General features: G+C 42.9%; 1 protein-coding gene across 1 annotated transcript in view; it reads left to right on the top strand.

The window, feature by feature from the left end:
• OGDH (oxoglutarate dehydrogenase) overlaps window positions 1-13,906 on the top strand; it is a 91,267-nt gene extending 77,361 nt beyond the window's left edge. Inside the window, exons 13-22 of the mRNA XM_044663783.1 lie at window positions 1,011-1,139; window positions 1,908-2,058; window positions 2,349-2,476; window positions 2,609-2,787; window positions 3,700-3,771; window positions 6,092-6,214; window positions 7,421-7,493; window positions 10,609-10,772; window positions 11,595-11,749; window positions 12,244-13,906. Of these exons, the coding sequence (XP_044519718.1) occupies window positions 1,011-1,139; window positions 1,908-2,058; window positions 2,349-2,476; window positions 2,609-2,787; window positions 3,700-3,771; window positions 6,092-6,214; window positions 7,421-7,493; window positions 10,609-10,772; window positions 11,595-11,749; window positions 12,244-12,364 (1,295 nt within the window). The 3' untranslated portion in view covers window positions 12,365-13,906. The remainder of the gene's footprint in view (window positions 1-1,010; window positions 1,140-1,907; window positions 2,059-2,348; window positions 2,477-2,608; window positions 2,788-3,699; window positions 3,772-6,091; window positions 6,215-7,420; window positions 7,494-10,608; window positions 10,773-11,594; window positions 11,750-12,243) is intronic.
• Window positions 13,907-16,454: the final 2,548 nt, after the last annotated feature.

Here is a 16,454-nt window from a genome sequence, read left to right as displayed (position 1 = left end):
AGAGACCTTTGATGAGAATCTCAGAAAACACACTTTTTTAAAACCAGGACTATAGATGGCCCCTTTGCAAAGACTAATCACATCATAAAGGGATACACAATTAAAGGTAGAGTAGAAATTTTAATTCAAGGAATCTATGACCTTGTCTGTGAGTGAATTCCCTCTAGTACTGCAGACTATAACCATCCATTCTCTCTTTGTGAATTTTTTTTCCATATTTCCCTCTAAATATTACATAGGATACTCGACTATCCAATTGTCTCTTGTTTTCCCTCTATGGCTGTCTCACATTTCTGGTCATACATCTCTATGATAACATCCCTTATTCCACTTCTCCTCTGCTGTTCTTCATTGGTAATATGTTGCAGACTACTCGTGCTCACCATGTACCTCTCCATTGCCCAACAGGTGACCCTCAACCTCAATTCTTTGTAGATTATTGTATTGCATAATTCATAGTCATAGAGAGTCACTGATACAAAAGAAAGAACACTAATACTTGAGTCAGAGGAGCTGAGTTCAAACCCTGCCTCTGGAATCAAAGAACCTGGGTTCAGATTTTGTCTTTGATGTTTAACTATCTGTGCGACCCTGAGCAAATCATTCCTATTCTATCTGGGCTTCATGTCATGTTCTCATCATTAAGATGAGAAGATTGGACTCAATGACCTTTGAGGTCCCTTTCAGTTCTAGTTCTATGGTCCTGTCATAGTTTCAAGTCCCTTCCGTGCAGAAGCTTATATACCAATAGACATTAAATATGTACACAGATAACTGTGATACAAGGAAGAAGGTGGTCAGTACAGAAGTTGCCAGGCTCAAATTCAAAAGAGTTCAGATGGATTAGAGCCCTGGGCCCTTTTTACTCTCATTCTTCCTCTGTAAAGTCCCACATTTTCTCATTTAGTTCAGGGAAGAACAGAAGAGCCTTTGTCTTTCAGTGTTCATCCTAGGGCTCATAAAAGTAGACATGGTGAGTATCCATTTCTGGCTCATCTTTTCTCTCCCAGGTTTTTTTACTCTGGATGGACAGCCCAGGAGTATGACTTGCCCTTCAACTGGTCTAACTGAAGAGGTTCTGACACACATAGGAAATGTAGCCAGCTCTGTTCCTGTGGAGAATTTCACCATTCATGGGGGTAACTAATAGCTTTACTGATCTGTAGAATTGTAGGACAAGACATGATGATGTCAATAATCCAGTTCCAAAGGAATCATGGTGAAAAATGCTATCTACCTCCAGAGAGAGAAGTAATAAACTTTGAGTGCAGAATGAAACATGCTTTTTTTACTTTATTTTTCTTAGTTTTTTCTGTTTTCTTTTGCAATATGAAAATGTTTTGTATGACTTCATGTATAATTAATATCATATTAATTGCCTTCTCAAGGGATGAGGGAAGGTTGAAAGGAAAGAGGAGAATTTGGAACTCAAAATGTTTTTAATGAATGTCAAAAAACGTTTTGACATATCCAAAAAAAAGAAAAAAAGGTACTAGCATGCCTGAGTTCTGTAACAGCTTCTATTTGTGGCCTGTGGTCTTTGTCTTAACCTATCTTAATCTCAGTTCCACATTGGGTTAAATGAAGAGAAAGTTTCTGATCTGCTTTACTCAAAGATTTGTAATTCTGAATAATGAATGGGTAAAAAACAACTCTGGATGAGACCCTTGCTGTCCTAGTAGACATATAACATATATAAGTATTGAGAAAAAGTCAAATCACTATAAATTTTACATTAAGCCCCATTCTCTAATGAAACAGTTTCACTATTTTCCAAGCCAAGAGCAGAGAGAGGCATCTGTTTTCTACTCAATGATATGGCACAATTCAGAGCCTGCCTATATAGAAACCATTGCTGAGTGATTGGTCAAGTCTAGGACAGGATTTAAGCTTGAGTGTCTCTGTAGGCCTGAGGCGGATTCTGAAAACTCGGGGAGAAATGGTAAAGAACCGAACAGTAGACTGGGCCCTTGCTGAGTACATGGCCTTTGGCTCACTCCTGAAAGAAGGGATCCACATTCGGCTCAGCGGCCAGGATGTTGAACGGGGGACCTTCAGGTAAAGCCTCGGGGTTCCTACCTCAAGGGGTGGGAATGAGAGAGAGCATAAGCCCTTTCTCACAAGCATATCATATCGTTCACTGTCCACTCGGTCACATGGGTCTTGGTTAGAAAAGAGTGGTCGCATGGATTTCTTTGCATTTATTGAGGACAGTGCTCCATTGTGTTTGTACAGATGCTCTCTTCCTCTGTCATGGCTTCTAACTTAGTAGCTTGTTTAGCCACAGTGCAGGGCCATTCGAGGGGGTGGGGGATGAAGTTGGTGTTAATAACCTTCTTCTGTTCCAGCCATCGTCACCATGTGCTGCATGACCAGAATGTGGACAAGAGAATCTGCATTCCCATGAACCACCTCTGGCCCAACCAGGCTCCATATACAGTCTGCAATAGTTCTCTTTCTGAATATGGAGTCTTAGGTAAGTGCCCTTGAACCCTTCCTTCTGTGGAGATCCACAACCCACTGTGTGTGTGTGTGTTGAGTATGTCCTTGAGCATACTGGATGATGGTCTACCTTCCCATGTCTTCATCACTCCCCTGTACTACACAGGCTTTGAGCTGGGCTTTGCTATGGCCAGTCCTAATGCCCTCGTTCTTTGGGAGGCTCAGTTTGGTGACTTCCACAACACTGCTCAGTGCATCATTGACCAGTTCATCTGCCCGGGACAGGCCAAGTGGGTTCGACAGAATGGCATTGTGTTGCTGTTACCCCATGGCATGGAAGGAATGGTGAGCATTTCTCTCTCCGCTGACCCAACTCATTGCTTAGGAAAAAGTCTACTCTCTAGACCTCAACTCTTACCATCTGACCCACAGATTTGGCTCCTGATTGTTCTGTCTACCCCCAAAGATTCCCAGAGACAGCAGCCAGTTCTTGTCTCCTAAAGTGGTTACAACATTAGAGATATGCTTGCCGCTTTCCCTCCTTTTATGCCCAGCTCTCTGTGTGGTGGTATAAATGAGAATGGCGGGAGGAACTTGCTCTAGATGCAGCCCCCAAGAACTCATTTCTCTACCTTGCCCTAAACCTGCTTTCCTCTCTTCCTCTCCACACTCTCCCTTCCTGACCCCAAACAGGAAACTTCAGCTTTGTCATATGTTCATGTCATGACATGCATACACGCTTATGTCATCACTTTCTGGTTCTGAGTCATTGTGGAAAGTAAGGCTCCCCTGAACAGTCCCTGATCTGATGCTCAGATTTCTCAGCACTTCTCACTCCTGCCTCCAACTTTCCAAGCCCCAGTGTGCCCCAGGTGCAAGGGGTACCCAGTACTTTCTGAGCCTGTACTACTGCTCACTATCTTTAATCTCTGGATTTGGAAAAGATAAAAGCCTGGTTGAATGGCCCTGCCTGAGGCCCTATAGGATAGGCCTTCATTAAGGAGAAAAGAGTGAAAGAGCCTCTGGTACATCAGGCTCAGATAAGAATGCTTAATGCTGCATGCCTCCTTTGTGAAGATGAGAGGAGACAAAGGTGTCCTGAGGTCAGAGAAGGGAGGTGAAATAAGCTCAGCAGGGCTCAAAACACCGAATTTAGTGTTTGTCAAACTCCGGGCAAGCAAATTGGTGGTGATGCTGTCTGTAGAGTGGGATTTGCTGCAGAGGGAGGGCTCTAGCTGATTTCTTGCTTGGTTCCAGGGTCCAGAGCATTCATCGGCCAGACCAGAGAGGTTTTTGCAGATGTGCAATGATGACCCAGATGTCTTCCCTGTAAGTTAAGTTGCATCTGACCTGGTTGGGACTCTGAGTGGGTAATTCAATCTAGTGCAGACAGCCTATGCCATCCCAGGGAGGGGAGCTGAAGGAAGAAAATTCCACCTCCTTAAATTCCCATTTGGACTCTTATGGTCATTTGCCCATTTTAGGGAATCATTTGTATGGTCCTGATACTAACAGCAACAGACACTGTTTTCTGTGCCCTCCTTTCATTTTAGAACTGAGCCTGGCTGACATGGCTGTGCTTCATCATCCTAATTAGTGTGAGTGGGGAAGTGGTAGGTGTGGCCACTTGGCCCACTGGTTTTCCCCTAAATGAGAAACCTCAGCAGAGTACAAAGGAAATAAGTGTTGGGGCTGCTTCCTGGAGTTTCCTGCCCTTGCCCAAGACCAAGGGGCTTGAATTTGAAAGATGTAGATCATGTTTACCACCCCATGGCAGTTCCTTCCAATTATCCTCTTAAAAGAGCTTGTTTGGGGACAGCTGGGGACTCAGTGGTTTGAGAGCCAGGCCTAGAGATGGGAAGTCCAGGCTCAAATCTGGCCTCAGACACTTCCTAGCTGTGTGACCCTGGGTAAGTCACATAACACCTTCCTGCTCTTCTGCCTTGGAACCAATACACAGTATTGATTCTAAGATAGAAGGTATGGGTTTAAAAAAAAAAAAAAAGCTTGTTTTAGGAGATAAAACGAAAGGATCTGAGGATCAGAGAGAGATAGTGTGGCTAGAAGAGACCCTAGACATCATCTGATTCCTCCCTCTCATTTTGCAGAGGACACCAGAGCCCAGAGTGGTTCCATGACTGGCCCAGGGTCACACCAACACTAGGTGGCAGGGATGGGACCCTGTTACTGTGACTGAGTCCTGTGTTCTTTCAAACATTAGGTCCTGTTGAAGGAACAGGCACATGAGGTTTAGAGACTGTTCTGGAGTTAATATACTAAGACTGCTAAGTCTGAATCTCAGAGCTTCAAAACACTCATTCTGAAAAGGAAATTTCTACATGAAGTAGGAGGAAGCAGATCAAGAATGATTTACAGGGCAGCTAGGTGGCTTAGTGGTTTGAGAGCTAGGAGGTCTGGGGATCAAATCTGACCTTAGACAATCTTAGCTGGGTGACCCTCGGCAAGTCATTTACCCAATTGCCTAGTCCTTGTCGCTCTTCTGACTTAGAATTGATACTAAGACGAGGTAAAGGTGTTTGATTTTTTTTTTAAAGTGATTTACTAAATACTAACTGTGTTAATAGCAACAACTAGTTAGCACAGTAGGTAGAGCACCAAACCTAGTCAGGAAGACCTAGGTTCAAATCTGACTTCAGATACTTACTTGCTATTTGACCCTGGGCAAGTCATTTCACCCTGTTTGCCTCAAGTTTCCTCATCTGTAATATGAGCTAAAGAAAAATATGGCAAACCACTTCATTATCTCTACCAAGAAAACCCCAAATGAGGGGTAGCTGGGTGGCTCAGTAGCCTGGAGATGGGAGGTCCTGGTTCAAATGCTTTGTGTGACTCTGGGCAAGTCACTTACCCCCTGTCCTGAAGGAGTTTATAGTCTAGTTCAGTGATGGGCAAACTACGTCCTGTGGACCAGATGTGGCCCCCCGAAAGGTTCTATCCGGCCCTGTGACATTATTCTTAATCTGACGAATACAATGAGTAGGATATGATACAATGAAACTTCAAAAGAGTTGCCTTAGAAACAGACTGACAGAGGAGCATTTCCTTTTGGCCTCCTCTTTAAAGTTTGCCCATCACTGCTCTAGTTTGAGATAAGATAATTAATGTAAAACAACCAAAGACCAACTCTAAACAGTATATGATCTACACCGATTTGTGTGCTATGAAGTACTGAAGAAATAGCAAGACACGTGGCCCTTTTTAAAAAGTGGCATAGGGTCAGGGCCTGTGGTGAAGTTATTGGAGCTCAAAGCAGAATTCCAGAATGGAACTCAAAAATTAGAGGCCCACGGTAATCCAATGACAGGACCTAGAACTTGAGTCTATAGTAGTATCTGGAATACTAACTCAGGACTCTCAGACATGATGCTGCTTCTAACCATAAGATGAGGAATTGTTTATTGTCATCTCTGAAGGTCCTTAACCATCCCATGATTCTATTTCCAGCTGTATTTAAACATCTTCCATCCTGGGTAGACTTCAACTCAATAGCAAGAACACTATTGCTATCTCTTTTGTAAACTTCCTACCCCAAGGACCTGGACTACTGCTCCAATATGGCAGGTCTACTAAAGAGGTGGTGGTGTTACTCATTGGACCCTGATAGTTCACTGTATTCTCTTTGCTACAGAAACTTGATGACTTTGATGTGCGTCAACTCTATGACTGCAACTGGATTGTTGTTAATTGTTCCACCCCTGCCAACTTCTTCCATGTCCTAAGACGGCAGATCCTGCTGCCCTTCCGGAAGCCGGTCAGTTACAGAGCCTACTGTGCCCAGAAGGCTCTGAACCAAGGGCCAGACCCAAACTGATTACCCTATTGTATCCCAAAAGAAAGAGTTCTGGGTGGGTGGTGCTGATTTCATGGAATTTCCAAGAGTAAAAGCATCCCTAAGAGGAAATTGGGCCTGTGGGGTCTGAGCCCACAGTTTTCTTTCCACCTATACTACAAATACTTGGGTTCCAAGACAGTCTACCCCATGATGACTACTGCTTCAATCTTTGTGATTTCATCTCTGTGAGTATTCTTTTCACTGATATGTATTGAAACCTTTCCATGCCTTAGTAAATAGTTTCCTGCATGGTCCTAAAAAAACCTCACCTGGTGACCAACCTTAGGATGATGAGTATCTCTAAATTTGGCTAGCATGGTCCTCTCAGAACAAACATGCCATTTGTCAGGAGGGCTATACTCAAAGCCTTTCCAGGACCTGCCAAAGCTTGCACTAAAATGGCATAGCCTTGGAGAAGAACCCAGAACTGCCTCAGCTCTCACTACAATTCAGGGTTTCAGCTTCCCACATACAGAGGGTACTAATTGTCCTCATTTGAATTGTCAGAGAACGAGGAATAAATCTCTATAGCTTGTTTGTACTCAGCTCTTTTCTTCAGCCAAATTTCTCACCATTAAAATCAAGGAATCATCCAAAGGGATTCTATTCTCCCAACTTCATAAACAGAGGTGCTATTGAATGGACCGGTTTCTCATAGGGTAGTCTGAATACTAGCAACCAATTCGCTGCTAGCTTGATTTGAGGAAAGTCCTGCTCAGTGGCACCAATAATAAACCAATGTTTGGAAGGGTGAATCAGAAGTGGCTGCTTATAACTATGATGTGGAAAAAGCAGCTCTTTGCTGTTCTCCAGTCAGAAACAATTGGCTAGGCCAGCTAAAGGGAATCAAAGGTGTGCTCTGCCTGTCTTGGGATTTACCTCTCCTTCCATCTCTGCCTAGCCACCTTCTGTAGGGTGGGAGATAGAATGGAATGGAGAATTGCATTTTCCTTTCTTCCTTCTTGGGCTCCTCTTTCTCCATGGAGAACCTATTGCAAAGAGGTGGGATGATTTGCAATATACAGGATCCCTTTAGTGAAAAATAACAGCCCATTTACCTCACTGAACTCCCTCCTGGAGCACTCTGAATCCAGCTGTCGTGAGTCTTTTCCCACTGTATTTCAGTTGATCGTCTTCACTCCAAAGTCTCTGCTGCGTCACCCTGAAGCCAGGTCCAGCTTTGATGACATGCTGCCAGGTAAGAGAGTTAGGGAAAGGGGATTCCAGGCATTCTTTTGGAAAGGTTTATTCCTCTTTCTTTCTCCTGACTCAGGCAGGGTTAGCTGGTGCTGTAGGGTTCTTGGCGCAAGGCAGGCTACCTGACACTGAGGGCCCAGGTACATCCATGGTGACAAAGCCAGGGAAGAACACCTGCCTTTGCTTCCTGTTTGTTAAGTGGTCATTTGTTCAGTTTCTAGGGTCAGGGTATGGTGACTTGTCCCTTGTCTGTAGGCTAGAGGGTTATTTTCCACCATAAGTAAGGCAATGGTAAGAGAGAAATGAGTTGCCTTTGATTTATTTAAGGTGTCAGACACAGATGAAATATGTAGCAGAGTCCTTAAAGAATGAGATGATATGGTTGCTAAGCCACTGTCCTTGATCTTTGAAAGATCATGGAAAGAATGGAAAACATTCCATAGGACCTTAGATGTCATTTTCAAAAGAAGGAAGAGAGTGGAGTCTGCAAACTCTAGGCTAATGAGTTTAGCTTAATTCCTCACAAAATGCTAGAGGAATGGGGAGTTTTGAGCTTTGAGAAAACTTAGAGGGGGACATAATAACTGCTTTGTAGTGTTTGATGGGCTGTCATGTAGAACTATCCCAGAGGACTCTTGGTCCTCTTGCTTAGTCCCAGAGGGCAGAAATGGGAGTACTGGATGGAGGGTACAAAAAGGCAGACTTAGGTTTGATGTAAAGAAAACATCCTAGAACTGTCCAGAAGTAAAATGGGCTGCCTTGAGAGGTAGTTGGTATCTTCTCCCTAGAGGACTTCACTCCTCTCTAGAAGTCTTCAAGGGAAGACTGGATGACCACTAATGAGGTGTGTTGTAAAGGGGGATTTTGTTTACTTATGGATTGGATTAGACCACCTCTGAACTTCTTTGCAGTTCAGAGGTTTTCCAATTTCCTCAGAGGCATTTATGGGCTCTAGATTAAAGCAATGACAAGACCCAGGAGTTTGGGCAGTCTACAGCCCACACTTTAAAATTGGACACCAGCAAAGATGATTTGCAGTAGTAACAAAGGACAGTGAACTGTGGATCAAGAGTCCTAGATCTTCTACCAACTAATTGTGTGACCTTAACACACTCTCTGGACTTTAGTAGTTTCCTTATCTATAAAATGAGATAAGACTAGATGATCTCTAAGGACCTTTCCAGCATGGAAATATAATATTGAGGCACAATGTTTCTGCCTACAAGGAAGATGATTATTTGGGTTAAGAATGAAAGAATAAATCGTTAACCTCAGGAGATATAGTAATACCAATGGTGAGGCAGACATAATTAGTCCCAGTGTCTTAAATACCACTGAGTAATAGCCCTGTTTGTTCCTCAGTTTCTGAAGCCTCTGAAGGGTTTCAGAAATCCAGGTATTTGGAAAGGGCCTGCAGGTCCTTCTGGACCTGGATTCCTGATGGTCCCATCTCAGTTTTTGCCATGGGTTTCACATTTTCACTGTTTTAATAGCAGTTTGTGAATGCCACTGGCATCTTTCCCCCTTGTTCCTGAATGGAAAATGTGGAATTGATTTGTCAGAATAGAAGAGAACAAAGACAACTCCCATGTCTGAAGGGCTCTTAGCATTGTGAGTCTTTTGGACCAGGGCACCTTACCTGTAGACAGTTACCTCTTTTGAGTTGGGGAGATTCCTAGTTGTGAGGAAATGAGCAACCCACCAGGCACATCTCTAGTATAGGGATTTACAATCCTAAGAATTAGCATTAGGATCCAAAGAAACTTTCTCTTGCAAGAGTGTTGAAAGGCAGAACCTGCAGTGTAAGATACCATGGTTGTACTTGCAAGTGGGTGGGAATCTTCTTCCACTCTCCACCCACTTTTCCTTGCTAATGGGTACATAGCCACCTGTGAGGGCCTGCCTCACTACCAAGGGATTTCCCTCAAGCTTTTCTCCATGTCAGTAAGGACTCTATGCCCTTTCATTAAATTTTCTTCATATCATGCAAACACTATGCAAATTGGACTTATTTCTGGTTTTTTCCTTAAATCAGCATTGTCAGACTGGGCCCTGACCCCAATGTGGCCCTGCACCAGATTAAAATGTCACTGAGAAATATTTAACAAAATAAAAAATACATAAAAACAATACATAGCATTACATTTAAAACTGTCGGTATGGCCTTCAGGGCAGATAAGTGGGCCTCTTTTCTATTTGGGTTTAACACTCTTGTCTTAGATGATTTATCCCTTACACAGAGGATGATAGACGTTAACTTGGGCCCAAAAGCTTGGTTTTTAACTCTGGTTGTACTAGAAATTGTATGTGGAAAATCACAGTAGGCATAGACCATGCTCAATATAGTTGTGTTTATCTAAGCCCTGAATATTAAAACTCAGCAGCAGTTCTTAAAATTTGAAATGGGTAACTTTTTAAGAAAAATAAAAGGAAACATTGCTTGACATAATCAGTATTAATACTTTAATTCAGGGGTAGGTAGGTAGATACACAATGGATAAAACTCTAGGCCTGGAGTTGGGGAGATCCTGGGTTCAAATGTGGCCTCACATACTTCATAGTTATATGACCCTAGGCAAGTCATTTAATCCCAGTTACCTAGGGCTTATCACTCTTCAGTCTTAGAACTTATAGCAAAACAGAAGGTAAGAATTTTTTTATTTTTATTATTATTATGTAATTCATTGCCCTGAAAGACTGAAAATAAACATTCAAAGAAAGTGCTTAGTTAACAATCATGAATGAAAGAGTCATCATTAGGATGTTTCACATAGACAAATGCCCTCCCTTAGTGCTTCCCTTGCTGCTCCTTAGAGATAGAATATCAAGCCAGGTAGACTATAGGTTTTGATCTCATTCGTGTGGCATTTCCTAGGGGGATTTTTTTGTTAGTAATTAAGAGGTTTGGTATAGGACCATGATGGCGACCCTATGGCAGGTGCAAGAGGGGGCACTCGAAGCCGTCTCTGCAGGCACTCATGCCTGAGGACATCAGCTGCCCCTTTAAGAGATTCACCATCACTGGGATAGGGTGTTAGTGCTTCTTGTGATTATTGGGAGCGCATGCTCTCTGAATTTCCAGAGATGACACTTGTCCAATGTGGACTCTGTTTCAGGAAGCAACTTCCTGCGTATTATCCCAGACAGTGGCCCTGCGTCCCAGAACCCAGAAAACACCAAGAGACTTCTCTTCTGTACTGGCAAGGTATACTATGACCTTACCAGAGAGCGACAGGCCCGAAACATGGAGGCAGATGTGGCTATCACCAGGATTGAGCAGGTAAGAGGAAGGAAGGGGACCAACCCTCTAGATGTTGGCATATACTCTAGTAACATGAACATGGGCCCCATGTCTGTCTGCTCTTGGGAAGGAGTGGTCCCTCCTTCACATCTACCTCTCCAGTACAATGTAAAATCCCTGAGGACAGCAGCTAGCCTAGTACCTGACTCAGCAGACTCAAAAAAATTCTTGGTGAATTGAATTACCTAATTTTCATCCTTCTTTCTGTCTCTTCCAGTTGTTAATGCTCTCTCCTCTTTAATTCATCTTTGTATATATTTTTTTTACAGTAGAATGTGTCAAAAACTTTTTAAAATCTTTGTATCTTCATCCCCTAGCACAGTGGCTTTACACACACATAGTGCAGGTGCTTAATCAATATTTGTTGAATTAAATTACAACCCAGATAGGCTCCCCTTACTGGTTCTTTCCCCACTCTCCATCCCAGCATATAAACACAATTATATTGACTGTACATTTCCTATTTCTTTGTGTACATGTTTTTTTTCTTTCCTTGAAAGACTCTAAGCTCCTCAAGGGCAGTCTCTCATATTTTTGTCTTCATATTCCTAGTGATTCAAAGAGTACCTTGCATAATAGATCTAGATTGAGTTGAATTGAATTGTAGCCTCCAAAAGCAGGTCAAGTGAGATTAGAAGTTGCCTCTTAGCCTAGGAATGCCCTGTCATAAGAAGGGACTAACTTCCATCTTTTATCATAGGAACTTCATCTTAGAAGCAGTAAGGAAGGGTGCTGGTTGCATTATCTCTATTTCCTTCAGATTGTGCTGTGTCTGAAGTTATGGTCTTGTTTCCTTCCCAGCTCTCCCCGTTCCCCTTTGACCTCCTGCAGAAGGAAGTGCTGAAGTACCCTAATGCAGAGCTGGCCTGGTGCCAGGAAGAACATAAAAATCAGGGTTACTATGACTACGTGAAGCCAAGACTTCGGACAACCATAGACCGAGCCAAGCCTATCTGGTAAGTATTCCTAGTTCCCTGCCTGGGCCACCCTCCATCCTTTGGGAGTGACCTTTGAGTCTAAAAGGCATTCCAACCCAAAGTATTCTTTGGTATCCTAAAAGGGACTCTTACTGTCCCCTTTTAATGCTGATGGGTGACTCTCAGAGAAAATCCTAAGTAGGAGGCAGTTAGGTGACATAATGGGAAGTGCCTGTCTTAGAGTCAGGAAGATATAAATTTGAATTCTACCTCGGACACTCATTAATTGTGTGATTCCGGGCAATTCAAATAGCTTCTCTCATCTTCATTCTGCAACTATAAAATGCAGGAGTAATAATAACATTGGGAGGATCAAGTGAGATAATGTTTATTAAAGGGCTTTGCCAAGCCTTAGAAGATCTAGACCAATGTGAACTGTCATCATCATTGTTATCCTGGAGAGAAATGAACCCACCGCTCTTTTTGAAGGAGCAAGATGGGATATACTGCCCTCACTCTTGTTTCTATCTCAGGTATGCTGGGCGGGATCCTGCTGCTGCCCCAGCTACAGGCAACAAGAAGACACACCTGACAGAGCTGCAACGTCTCCTGGATACTGCTTTTGATCTGGACGCTTTCAAGGGTTTATCCTAAGCACTGGCCATAGCTACTTGGACCCTACCTTCTGTCTGTCTGTATATCCATGTCTGCCACTCACCTCTTCTCTTAACTCCAGACTTGATCAACTAAAGCGTGGCACCCAGCTTCTCCTCCAAATCTCTGCTTGTTCCTTATTGTCCTGCTCATTCCTTTCCTGTGCTCCTTCTCTCCTTCCTTCACCCACCCAAGCTGGTCTCTTAGAAATTGAAGTTATCATTTCTTTGTCAAGTATCTGCCTCACTCATCCCCACCAAATGTTCAATGACCCTCAAGTTTATGGCTATCTCAACTTTCTGTGAAGGTGACTAGCTTCATGAAGTATCACCTTTTGCAGAGGCAGCAGGGGGACAGATAACAGAAAGAGAAAGGGGTACTACTGTCTTTACAATTTTAAGGACAATTTTTGGTCCGTAACCATACCCAGCAAAAAAAGCTTTCTATAGTGATGCCAGATTTTCCCACTCCCTGTCCTGGTAAAATTCCACTCCCACAATGTAAAGGAGGAACTCTGGGTTCCCCCTGTGCTAAAGATTCTACCCACCAAAAGAAGAGGTCTTTTTACTTCAGGCACCAAAAGAAGAGGTCTTTTTACTTCAGGACTAGGATTAGGATCACTTAGTTTTTTCTGGGGCTAAACCTAGAATGGTCATCCAAAAGGGGAAAAAAAAAACCCAAACATTCTGTTCCCAAGAACTGGATTTGGCCATATTCTCCAAGTGGTAAGATGGGAGATGGATTCCTGTGTTTGCCAAGCTCAAGAGAGGTTAAGTCCCAAAATCCAAAGCAGGTGGCCCTGTCAGTGTCTTTCCTCTGATATCACTGTCCCTCCTTTATTTTCCTTCATGAGATCACTCCTGGGCTTATTGCATGTGTTCTGCATGCCCTAATCCCTCATGCTTTAGAGGCCAGTGACAGCTCCAGTCTCTATTGCTTCTGCCCTTCAGCACGGACTGTTCTCCATATCACGGAATTGGCAAAACAGTGGCCTTTTCTGGCACCCAAACCCTTCATATTGCTGCCCTTTGTCCCATATATGTACAGCTTAGCTTTAGGGTGAAATCTGGAGCACAGAGCCACAAGTTAATGTACATCATGTGAATAATGACTTTTCTATTGGAGATGGCCTTGGTCTCCAGACCTGAAAGTCTCTCCTAGTCCCAGCAGCCCATGGCATATGTTCTGCCCTCATGGGGTTGATGAGCTTAAGCATACCCTTTTTGCTTGTTTTCTCACCACCTCTCTCCTTCTTGATGCATCTTTTTTTTTCTCCCCCACCCCTCACCCCCTGTCTTTCTCCTTTGATTTTTTTTTTTTTAAGAGAGATAGAGACTTTCTGACTCATCCTTTCCTGTGCCAAAGCAAAAGGTGGCAGGAGGTGGGAGCTGAGGGGTGAGGGGCAGGGGCAGAAATTGGTGACTGCCCCTCATCATCACTTTGATTCTTCACAGTGACAGATATGATTTATTTATTTTGGTTAAAAAACAAACAGCTTTTCATTGTATTTGGCTTCACCAATAAAATAAGACGTTATCCTTGGGCCTGTCTAGATTTCCCTTCAGTATGGTTTTATGCCAGTTTTCATGCCAAGAAAGAGAAAGCCTTGTTCTAAAATTTGGTAATTTGATGTAAATCTATATACTCCCTTTTATCATGGAAAGGTGTAACTGGGAGCCCTGAGAAAGTCTTACTCTAAGAATCTTTCTTGTTGGCATTTTAAAATAGGAAATAAGGTATCCTTGCATATCTTTCTTTACAGAGCCATCAGTCCTAGTATATACATCTGTATCACATACTGTGAAGATAGCTTGCCAGTGAGATAAATATGGTTCTCATTTCCTTCTCTTCATTAGAATTGAGAGATGGGACAGTACTCATTTAAATATGACTATTTATGTAACCATACACTAAGGAATGATCTATTATCTCCTAAGGTCCTTTTATCTTGCTCTTCCCTAATTTCCCCCAATCTCATGTACCAGGCTTCACTGTTAATCACTCTTATTCTTTGTAACCACAGCACATTGTCACTAAAATAGGGTTCTTACCTTGTTTGTATCATGGACCCCTATGGCAGTCTTTTGAAGCCTGTGGACCCCTTCTCAGAATAATGGAATAATGTTTTCCTTTTATAAATCATAATTGAAGGAGATGCTAAATTTCAGTTCCAGGTTAGTGCAAATGAAGATAGAACTTTTTACACATCCAAGTTCAAGATGATCAAGTTCCATCTGTGGATTCTAGGTTAAGCATCTCTGCTCTAGAAGACAGGCGGAATCTGAGCATTAAAGAGCTTCTAACTGAACAAGATGCTTTGCCTGTGTTGTGCCGGGGACAGGTGCCTCTTTTTCATAGAATCATAGATTTAGGGCTGACAGAAACCTTGGAATAGATATCCAAAAGGTAAATGTCCTACTCCCTTGTTTCCTTTTACAGAGAAAGAAACAAAAAGCTGAAGTAGCTTACTCAGATCACAAGAATAGTTCAGTGATAGGGCCAGGACGGCACGAACCTAGGCTTTCTGACTCTCTGTGTGTGTATATTATAGCTATTCGTGTCTTCCATTTATCCTGGTGCACTCAACACACCATCTTACAAGGTTTGGACTTGGTTGAGGTAAGATGGTTTGCCTTGCCTAGACTATGACTGCACCCAAAGTCCCCAGAGCTGTCATGATTATATTAATGGGGCGAGCTGTTATAGCTATAAATCGTAAAAGCCTACATGTTAGCTCAGAAAGTAGTATCTTGGAGCAGCAAGGTGGCTCAGTAGATTGAGAGCCATGCCTAGAACAGGAGGTCCTGGGTTCAAATGTAGCCCCAGGCACTAACTAGCTGTGTGACCCCGGGCAGGTCACTTACCCCCATTGCCTTGATATTTCTGCTCTTTTGCCTTAGAACCAATAACCAGTATTGATTATAAGACAGAAAATAAAGGTTTAAAAAGAAAGAAAGAATCTCAAGTGTGCATGGAAAAAGGGGGAAGGGGATCAGGGATGATGTTTGCTTTTGTTTTGATATGAGGATGAGTTCTCCATCCACACGTTCTCACTCTTTCCCCATTAGCCAATATTCCTACCCCCCCCCCCCCGCCTTTTTTTTTTAACACTTACCTTCTGTCTTAGGATCAATTCTAAGACAAAAAAGTGGTAAGAGCTAGGCAATGGGGGTTAAGTGACTTGCCCAGGGTCACAAGCTAGGAATTGTCTGAGGCCACATTTGAATCCAGGACCTCCCGTCTCTAGACCTGGCTCTGTCCACTGAGCCACTCAGCTGCCCCCTTCATAATGTAATTCAACTCAGCAAGCATTTATAATGCAGCTACTATGTGCCAGAAATAAAAAAATATGTCCTCTGCCTTCACAGAGCTTACATATTTACATCCTTCAGGGGAATCAGACACAGATGAGTAAATATAAGACATCGTACCTACAATGTACTTTGGAAGTAATTGTCGACAACTGCTTGTGTTGTCATGGCTAGGGCTGCTGCTCTTCTAATTGGAGTCCCGAGACAAGCTATGTGTCAGTCCTGGTATTAAATGCAATAAAAGCATTTAGGTTTATAGCATAAAGGCTTCCAGAAGAGCCTGCCTGGAACCTGGGGGCAGCTGAAACTGATCCCCAGTGCCTCCTGGCTCTGGAATAGTCAGGATTCTTTCTGTTGCCTGACCTGTGGATAGCTATCCACCCCCAGCCTACTTTTGCTTGCTTGTTTAGTGAATTTATAATGATTTTTCAAGAAATGGGAGATGATTACAAGAAGAAAATTTCAAAATTGATATCCATTGAATCTTGTAGGGAAAAAAAGGTTGGCTCTTCCAAAGCAAGCTGGCACCATGTCTCAAGTCAGCAAATAATCTCTGGCACCTGCTCTTCACAAGATACTGTTAGGCAGTAGCCTTCTCAAAGAGTTAAATTCTGCTGAGAGAATAATACATACACATCTGTGTACATACAAAGTAATTTCAAAAGGGAGGAAGGCTTAGAGAAATGTAGAGAAATAGCCCCTAACTGTGCCAGTCAGCTCCTTGCCCAGAGTATCTGCTTAATACTTTTTTTTAACCCTTACCTTCTGCCTTAGAATCA

The sequence above is a fragment of the Gracilinanus agilis genome, chromosome 2 (assembly GCF_016433145.1).
Source record: "Gracilinanus agilis isolate LMUSP501 chromosome 2, AgileGrace, whole genome shotgun sequence".
Classification (NCBI taxonomy): Eukaryota; Metazoa; Chordata; class Mammalia; order Didelphimorphia; family Didelphidae; genus Gracilinanus; species Gracilinanus agilis.
Note: the sequence above shows the minus strand (reverse complement) of the source record. Positions and strands in the feature narration are given on the sequence as shown.